The following is a 9,530-nucleotide window of genomic DNA, read 5'->3' on the forward strand; positions in this document are numbered from 1 at the left end:
TTCCCTGCGTACTTAACTTTGGGCTAAGAATTCCCCAAGGTGGTCAGTCTAAACAGCGGGCATTGCAATGCCTGTTCTGCAGTGCCTTCGTCCTTGCATTACAAGTGCCATCCCTACTTGAATGGCCTCAAAATGGACGCGAAATGCCTGTGAAAGAGATAAGTCAGGGCAACAAAGAACAAATGGCATGCAGAAAAACTAGATAGAGCAGGGCCCTGAGAGAAGAAATTAATCAAGGACCACAATTTGCCTCTATGTAAGGGAAAGAAAAACATGGTATCTTTAATATTCTTGCAAAGGATATTAAAGAATTCTCACTCTCCCTTCCTCTCACCACCAAGTTATGTGGAAGCCACTTTCCTCCTATGAAGGAAGCAAAGACCAAGCTAGGTGGAAGACAACAGATCCACTTCATCCCGAGGCCTGGAGAACTGCATTCTGCTCCAAATCTTCATTTGTTAGCCAGTTACTTTGTCTCTTGGATTTTCCACCTGCCTGGTGTATAATATGCCCAAGTATAGTATGTTTACTAAAAGCCCGTTATCAATCATCAGCTTAGTACTGATATCTTGACCAATTGGAAAAACAGTGAAATAAATGAATGAGTTCATTAAGGACAAATGCAGAGTGCTTTAGTTGGGCAGATATAGACACATGAAGTAATCTTTTCTGTATACTCAGTACTAGTAAGGCCTCCAGAGTACTGTATCTAAACTTGGACATCACACTTCAGGAAAAATGTGGCCCAGTTGGAAAGAGAGTACAGCAGAGAGCAAGAAAGTTAGAAGGGATACAGGGAATGATGTATATGAAAAGATCCCAGGAACTAGGTTTGTTTAGACTGGAAAAACACAAAAATGACGACAGAGGGAAGCATAAGCCTTCAAATATTAAGGAGGCTACTGCAAACAGTATGATTATAAATAGTTCTCCAAATTCACTGGGAACAGGGTATGTATTAATGGGCTTAAATTGCAGCAAGAGAGATTTCAGTTAAAACATCAGGAAAAACTTTTTTTTAAGTGTGAGGATAATTGAATGCCAAAAGTTTATATATGGAGGTTGTGGAATCATTAGATTTCAGAGCAGCTTGGACAAACATCTGTCAGGGTTGGAATTCAGGTATAATTGATCCTGTGTGGGAACAAAGGAATGGACTAGGTGACCTGTTGTGCTCCTCTTGCAGCTCCTCTCTCTTTTTATTCAATTAAAAGTAATTTGTTGGCCAAAAAAAAAAAAGAAAAGTTTGCTGGTTTTCAGCCACTCATTTTTTTCTGTCAAAGTCTAGCATTCCTATCAGTAATCCTCCCATTGTCTGAACAGATCTAATGATAACTCATCGTTAGCATAGGTACTTACAAGATACTGAAAAACATGGTTTTGGTGAGTTGGGGTATTACTCGTATCAAATGAAGCATGTTGTAAATTTTAGACATATACTATGTGGTAGGATTTCAGAAGAGTCTTAAATGTGTCTTACATCCATTTCTCTGTCAGACAAGAGACAAGTGACAAGACAGTATTAGTCATTGTACGATGAATAGCAATAAATCCTATCTCCCATTTTTTATTAAAAAAGGATTTGAAATACAGGGCATTAGTCCCCTGCAGCATTAAGAGTTAACGTTCTTATAAACCCCAAGCAAACCACAAACCATGGTAACCTTCCTTTTGAAAGAGCTGTATCTTGCTTTTAGCTCTTACAATCAAAAAGACATTTAGTAGGGATGTTGTCCTTAAACCCATTTCTGTGCTGGTTTTATTGCATTTACTTTCAGTTGGCGCATGACTGCAAGTTGTGATCATATTTTAGTTTCTATAATGAGAATGGATTGCACAGCTGCACAAAAGGAAGCCTGGATGAGAGTCTGAGACCTATGAGTTTTTTGATCAATAGATACATATAACCCCCACCACCCAATACCTTACAGACAGAATCAGAAGTGATAGAGCTTACCTAAATCCCCACTTCCCCCACCCCCAATCAGAAAAAATGTCTAGTGCAATTTAATAAGGCCCCTAAGAATGATTATTTATTACCATATCTTGTATTATGAAAAGTTACATATATAGAACATTTGCACTCCTCCAAAAATAGTCTTAAATTAAATGCAAGAATAAGGCTCTGAACTCTCCAGGATAGCTAAGGAATCAATCCAAACCTTGAGAAGTGAACAGTTTAAGTGGATCCTATGGGAAGGAAGAAATTAAATCAGACTCCTAAATTCATTACTTTTTCCAGACCTGCAGGGATTCCTTTTGAAGTTGACCAGGTTAGCAATAAAGAAGGAAGCAAACCCAAGACAAGGACCACTAAACATTCAGTCTTACCAAGTTCCTCTTTAGTACGTACCACAATTCAGTGTGATTGCTTATATAAAAGGCTGACCCTCACCAGCCTTAAGTTAAGAGGGATCCCAGGCAAATGAATAGCACATCCTTGGAGAACAGATTGGTGCTAATTAAGACTTGTTTTCACTTTGAAGCTCTATAGCTTTTAGGGACTAAAAGTCAAAAGGAAAATTTGGGAGACCATACTCCTTCAGCCTGATTCAAACAGAAAATACGCGATTCAAAACAGAATACACAGAAAGCAAGAAACCCTTATGATAGTAAAGAGTGGCATTTCTTAAAATTGTGATGTGTTGGATAGACAGGTGAATCAAATGAAAAGGAGAAATACAAAAAATGGAGAGGAAGAAAAATGTAACACCTACAATCTCTTAAATTGCACTATAGCAACAAAATGTGTATGCATTTTTTGTTTTTATCATCACAGAGAACTATCTATCAGTATAGCTAATTAAAAATTGTGGGCGTATGTGACCCAAAAGTGTTGACAGCCAGTGATATAAGCCAAGCAGAGGTCAAAACTTTTGTCTATCTGGACTGAGTTGTATGAGCTTGTTGCTGCTTGTTCCTTTCCATTTGTTTTATTTAAACATAAAAAAATTTGAGCAGAACTTAGCCATCTTGGCTGCTTCTGGCATTCTTCTTTCTTGGAGGAAGTTGGTTTATTGTACTTCAGCTTTCAGGAAGATCTAGGAACTGCTGTGAGTGCAGATAAAATTTCATCAGGCACTACCCTGGGTAGAAATCATTCACGTAAACCTTTCCCTTGCCTACCTAATCTTCAGTAGATGAAAGGAGGATGCCCTGGACTCTGGAAACACAAAACAAGGACAAATTCATCCCACGCCCCATATAACACAACAATTTTCAGATGCTCTGAATATAGTCATTTATTTATCTTTACAGTGATGATGGAAGAATGTACAGGTGTCTTCACTCAATAGGTATAAAAATCTGTTTATATACATTGAGTCACAATAATCTTTAATTGGGAAGCATTCTGTTCTCCTGATTGATCCTTACTAAAAAAACCACAGGAAAAACAAATATTTAGTACAGGCAATAATTCCAGTAGGTTTGCAACCTGGCATCAAAAGCTCAGCTTCAGATTAAGGGAACCGCTTGATATTAAAAAATGACTTTTTAAGTCATAGGACACAAAATAAAGTTTGCTTTTCAAATAAGATATATACATCAAAAATAGGAGTCTAAAAAAGGCATTGGTTTTAATGCTATTAGAAAGCTATATAAATGTGCATGGGTCCATTTCTTCTTATAACGAAAGACCGAAGGAGAAAGTGCCTCTGGCTTTTAGGAAATTCCTCCGGGACAAGTCAGTTAAAGTACCTGTGAGGTAGAGAGAAGGGTAAACGTTATTTATATTCTGAAGTAATTATGGGACAGGTAGGTTCAGCTAGAACAACTTGGTTTAAACAGATTACCACAGCTATGCTTGATCACTTTAAAAAGGTACATTATAGTTTTAAGTGCCTTATAAATCCACCCATATCCACCCTGGCAATCTTCAAAAAGTGTCATGATGCCCATCTTGCTGGGGTCATCTGATCCCAGCAGTCTTTCCTGCCCAAAGCTGGGGTGCAGGGGGCTGGACCCGATGATCTGTAAGGTCCCTTCCAGCCCCTAAAACTAGGAAACTATGAGATAAAGGAATAATTGACGTTTCAGTTGTTGAGTCCAGCAAGTCCATAAGTTGCATATAACATGGTCTCCTAACCTTTATAAACATATCCTCTTAAAATGTAACCTGTTTCTGCTATATCTAAATCATGGCCTTATTACGTGAACATTTCATTTTTTCCTATATTGCACAGCTTCTATTCTTTTATATTAAAAAGTTAATCAAAATTGCACTTTTGATTAACTGTCCAAAATGTATGATATTAATATTTTTTTAATTCAAGTATTTTTTAAAACTGGTACTTTTTCTCCTTTACATAAAAAGCATTTTCAAACAAAATGATCACTTATTCAAAAACCTTACATCTACAGTTATGAAAACTTTAAGGAAAAAGCAATGCAGCAGTAGAGGGTAAAGATAAAGAAACATATTTACTATGTATTTAAGTCCATCATTTTAGTAAAAAAATATGTAGGTGTTCCACTAGCTTATGAGTAATATTTTATAATACAATAAAACCAAGTATCATAGATCTTCTGGATTTCAAAAAAACAAAACAAAAAATAACCCAAAAGAGTTCATACTGTTGGCACATTTTAAATTTGTCTTTGACTTTCAGAGATATGAAGTTTCACTCTCACACACGTCAAAATTCCTGCATATTGCCCCCCGCTCCACCCCCACATTTAACTCTATTATGCAAAGACTATTAAGAAAGGATGAAAATGTAATGGCAAATATTTGCAATCAAACTCTCCCTAACCATTTTATATTAACTGAAAACAGTGAGAGCACTGCTAGTCTGTTAAGTAAATGAAACAATACTGGAATGTAGCTTCCAGTCAAAAAAACTTCAAAAAAACCAAATAAAATTTATATTTATGTAGCACTACTCTGCTGGCTGATTCATAGGGTTTATTTATAGTATTTTATGAACACACACTTCTGCAATGTTTAGGAACACACTTCTGTTAATCTGAAATAGGTGATAATGAAGTACATTCCTACCTAAACAAGTGGTTCTCAATCTTTTTGGACATGAAGCACTCAATAGACTCTAGGCCCATCACAAAATCCCAGTTCTTAGTTTTTACTTGTTTTTTTTACTACAGAAGAATAATAGAGCCCTGCTTCTGCTACAAAGAACTTAGAAAGACCATAACCGATCATGATGTTTTAATACTATGGTTTCCCTTGTGAAAACTCTGTATTTATCTTGTGAATTATATTTGCACACCTAACAGCATCCTCAAAGGGATCTCAAGGCACCCAAGCATGCCACAGCACCCTGGTTGAGAATCGCTGATTTAAACCAAAACACTCAAATGAACCAAACTGTAAAATCAATTTGGACAGTAGGGTGAACTTAATTACATAAATAGTCTTTCTATAGGAGTTTAATTTCCTTTAATGTAACTGGCTTTAAGCCAATGTTCTCTTAATTGATTTGATTTCAAATTCTGTTTTTCTTATGGATAAATGGCATGTTAAGGAATGAATAAAATACTGGCCTCCATAGCTAGTACAGTTCTAACGTTAATAATTTCTTCTCTCAACAGATCCATCCACTAAACTAATCCTCAAAGGGAAGGGTCCTCCATGGAATTGGAAATGGGATCAGAATCTACATCCCATATCTAGAAAGTCTCTTCTTTAAAAGAAGACCTAAACATGGTCACTTTCTAAACTACAAAAATCTCACTTAACTAATTGTCAGAAGCCTTCCTTACATGGCTGCCAGAGATCTGTGTCAGCAAGCGCAGGTCTTCATTTGCCTCAGTTTTTGGCTTAAATGCCACAAAACAGAACTGGAAAATTAATTAGAGGGCTTAGGTCCAACACAACCATCTTGCATAAAATATCATCATAAATCGTTAAGATCTTGTTTATTGCTGATGCAAAGGTCAGATCTCAAAGTGTGGACCCATAGTGAATGAATGCTATACTTCAATATTCTAGTTCATGGAAACCAAGAGAATTAGTCAAGTCATCTTTCTGAATAATTTCCAGAAGTGTATTAATAAATACTTACTTGTACAGATCAAATTAGTAAAATGGCTAGGTAATGCAATAACTCCAGCTATTTTGGAAGACAAAGAGCAATCCTTCTAGGAATTTAAATACTTTGGTGTATACTCTAGACAAGCAGGTCTGGTAGACCAGAGTGTAAGAAAGGAAATTAATTAAAGTAGGAACAATCTTTCCATTCTTAAGTAAAAATAGGTGCGTCTCCCCTTCCAGAGGGCTGCACGAGAACACTGCAGACATAGTGTAAAGACTAGATTGAGGACTGCTTTCACTGTGTTAAGCTACCATGTTCAAAGCAATGGGAAGGAAGGGTGACAATACAAAAATAAGTCACCGAACATTGCAGAACGTTAGGCCAGATGGTCTGTAGCAGTAACCAAGTGCATGTTAGACTAACAGTTTGGATGTGGAAAAGGAAATTCTCAAAGTTTCCTCAAAAAAAGAAAGGGCCAGAATCTTCCTTATTTGCTGCATTTCTAGAGGCTACTGGTACAGAAGCAACACCAGCCTCTGGGCCGTTTCCACTGCTACCCCCTACAATAGAAACCAGAGAAGAGAAAAATCCACTGTGAAGGGTGGGAGCCAGGTTATGACAGAAGTATATTTAGTACTTTTTTTAAATGCAAGTCTGTTCAAATACACGCAACTTAGACAATGCCATGTTTACATGGAGTCTCAAGGCCAAATTCAGTCCTTGGTATGTACAAAACTCAAATCAGCTTCAATTGGAGCTGTACAAGTTCACAAATTTGGCTGTCCTCAAAGCTAAAGAATATGCTATAGCTGACTGAAAGGAGTATTAACCAATTGTCCTGTAGTACAGAAGTTACTTTGTAAGAAAAGCCAAATAGAAAAAAAAAGTGTAAACGTTTGGTAGTTTAGTTCTATAAGAATATACGTAATGGTCAGGGGGAAACAAAAAAAGAAGACAATCTAAAAATCAAATCATTCTCTATACAGAAAGATAGAGAAATAAAGTAAAGTAATTTCTGCAGAGTGTATACTGCCAACTTGCTTGTTAGAATTACAGAAGTTGACCACATTTTAACATTTATATTTATATTCAAGGTATTGGGCCACCACCCACATGACTAAGCTGTGAAAAAACTCTACCCAAACCCTTGGGGCAAGGTTTTCTTCCTCTTTTCTATTGGTGGTTTGGACAACACGCCTTCTGATTTTCTGCACTGGCATCAAAGCACAGGTTATTTAACACTTATTAATTATTCTAGAGCCACAATCAATAACTACTCATACTAATATTGGAAAAAAGCAGGGCTCAATTTCTGGGTCACTTAATCAGAACTGTTAGAGTGACAATATTTGGATCTTAGGGAGCACTGGGTTTGCAGCTGAATAAAGGCATGAACTGTGGCCTAGCAGAGCTGCTGACCACAAGGCAGAATGATATCTAAGCCAGCCATTTGCTTATACCAAGTAACTATCTTAACTGTGTCAACCATCTTCTGAGGAAAAAGCAGCAAGTGAATCTGTGCGAGCCTGTGTGCTGCAAAGCAGCTACAGTAAGGAATGAGATAAGAGACGGGCCCAAAAAAGGTGGAAGATGGTACAACCTGAAACAGAAAAACAGGCTGGAATGTGGAAAAGAACATGTAATTGGTAACAGAATCCGAGATGAACATATGTAAAAAAGGTGAATGGCGATTGGTGAAGCCTCCAGAAGCTTCCAGGTTTTGGTCAAAGTCTGCCCACTGACCGAAGAAAAGAAGTCAAGGTCTTAGACGTGCTCATAGCAAAAAGACATGTAAATGAGTAAAATGCATAGGCAATTCCATGCTAACGAAGCAAACAGTAAACAGAGGCGGAGCTTCAGATGGGAGGAGAAATGGGTGCAACTGGAGGAGGAGTAAGAGTGGAATAAATGTTAATGAGTATAAACCAAAGTGTATAAATGTGGGAAAAAACTATTCACTGCAGCTCCCCTGTTTGTTGGCTTTTTGGGAGCTAGTCCAAAGCTGTCTTCATTTTGAATAAAGCTGTTGCATGCAATGTGCGCTGGTGTTTGCTCCCTGCTTGCTCTGGCTAACGAGCAACAGGATCCATGAGCAATTGGATCGTCGTCTCCCTAGTTGTTGGGCGCCACGTGGAGTTGGGGTCTAACAACAACCAGTGTTAAAAATTGTGATCTCAGAAGTATCACCCGCCAGTGTGACTTTACCTGATTTTTCTTATGCTTCATCTCCGTTGTCCATTTCTACATCCATATCTTTTGATGCATCAGCAGCCCTTGACAAGATATCTGCCATTAGAGCCTCTTCCAGTTTTTTACGCACCTGCTGCACCCGCTCTTCTTGTTTTCTGTTTTAGAAAATAGGACAGAGTTTTGAGACATTAACAATCCTTCCAAATATGTTAACACTACAGGGCTCTAATGCCCCCACCCAGTGACTTGTGAAAAAGAACTTAAGTTTAAGTGTAACAATAAGGATTTTAATGCTTTCATGCTATTATAAACTGATTTTAATCAAGATTTCTTTTGTCGATATTCACCTATTAGTTGAAGCTGAGTCACCAGTCATTCTTTTTGCTCTAAATTCTTAGAGCTTATAACGGGGTAAGCAGAAATGCAAGAGATTTCTACAAAAATGTATATCCCATATCACAGTATGTAATACAAGAGAACAAGGCTCCAAGATACATTATTTCCCTCCCAACTACCATACCTTACCACAGTTTAGATAAATTCTTGTCATAGCAGGAAAGCAAAGTAAGAGCATACACCAATTATTTCTCTTTAAGTCAATATTTTAAAAAACTCTGCCGTGTTTTTAAAAAGTGACATTCCCCACTTTTATGCTTTAAATGTGAACTACTTTGCATCTAGTCAGTAATGGGAAAAGTCTTCAGATTCTTAAGTGTTAAATGTCACTCCTTTGATGAGAGCATTTTGTAAAAGAGAGCAAAGTTTAGTAAACACAGTCAAATAATTTGCTGCTTCACTACCTTGTTTTGCAATAAATTAAACTCAATATTTTGACCCAAAATTTAGTTCTTGCAGATTTTAGAAGTATTTTACAAAATCCAATTTAAACAGTTTTGTGCCTCAAGGAAAGCTGTCAATATTCAAATTCTTGCCTGTCAATTCATAACCCAGTCACCACAGATGGAAACTATAAAGTGAAAACCCCCCAAACTGACTAGCCTAGTAGCATTATAGATGCAGAGTGAAGTCTAAGGGCTGTGTTTCTATGGGCAGTTCCTGGAGCTCTTAACACCTAGACTGTCAGCACATTAAACAACTGAAACTAGCTTTAAGCACCCCTTAGGTGGCTCAGTTATGCCCCTCCAGGGCAAGATTCTCTCTGCTCTGTGTTACCCAGACCATGTTACACTAAGGTGTAGCTGCTGTAGGCAACAGCTTAGCGTAAAGGCCCGCTCCGTCCTCCCCAAGACCCCAGATTCCCTCTCACTGTCTGCTCCCAGACCCCCATTCCAGCTTACTTGTGGTTGCCTGTGCTATCTGTCTCAGGGAGCAGGCAGGAAAGAGGGG

At 37.7% G+C, this 9,530-nt stretch overlaps 1 protein-coding gene across 4 annotated transcripts in view; it reads right to left on the reverse strand.

The window, feature by feature from the left end:
- Nucleotides 1-3,224: 3,224 nt before the first annotated feature.
- Nucleotides 3,225-9,530, reverse strand: part of MBD2 (methyl-CpG binding domain protein 2) — a 56,419-nt gene continuing 50,113 nt past the window's right edge. For all 4 annotated transcript variants that reach the window (XM_006018856.3, XM_006018855.1, XM_025198164.1 and 1 more), the window contains 2 exons: nt 8,199-8,338; nt 3,225-3,699 (listed from right to left, as the gene is read on the reverse strand). In XM_006018856.3, coding sequence (XP_006018918.1) covers nt 8,209-8,338 — 130 coding nt within the window. In that variant the 3' untranslated portion in view covers nt 3,225-3,699; nt 8,199-8,208. The remainder of the gene's footprint in view (nt 3,700-8,198; nt 8,339-9,530) is intronic.

This window comes from Alligator sinensis, unplaced genomic scaffold, assembly GCF_000455745.1.
Source record: "Alligator sinensis unplaced genomic scaffold, ASM45574v1 scaffold701_1, whole genome shotgun sequence".
NCBI lineage: Eukaryota > Metazoa > Chordata > Crocodylia > Alligatoridae > Alligator > Alligator sinensis.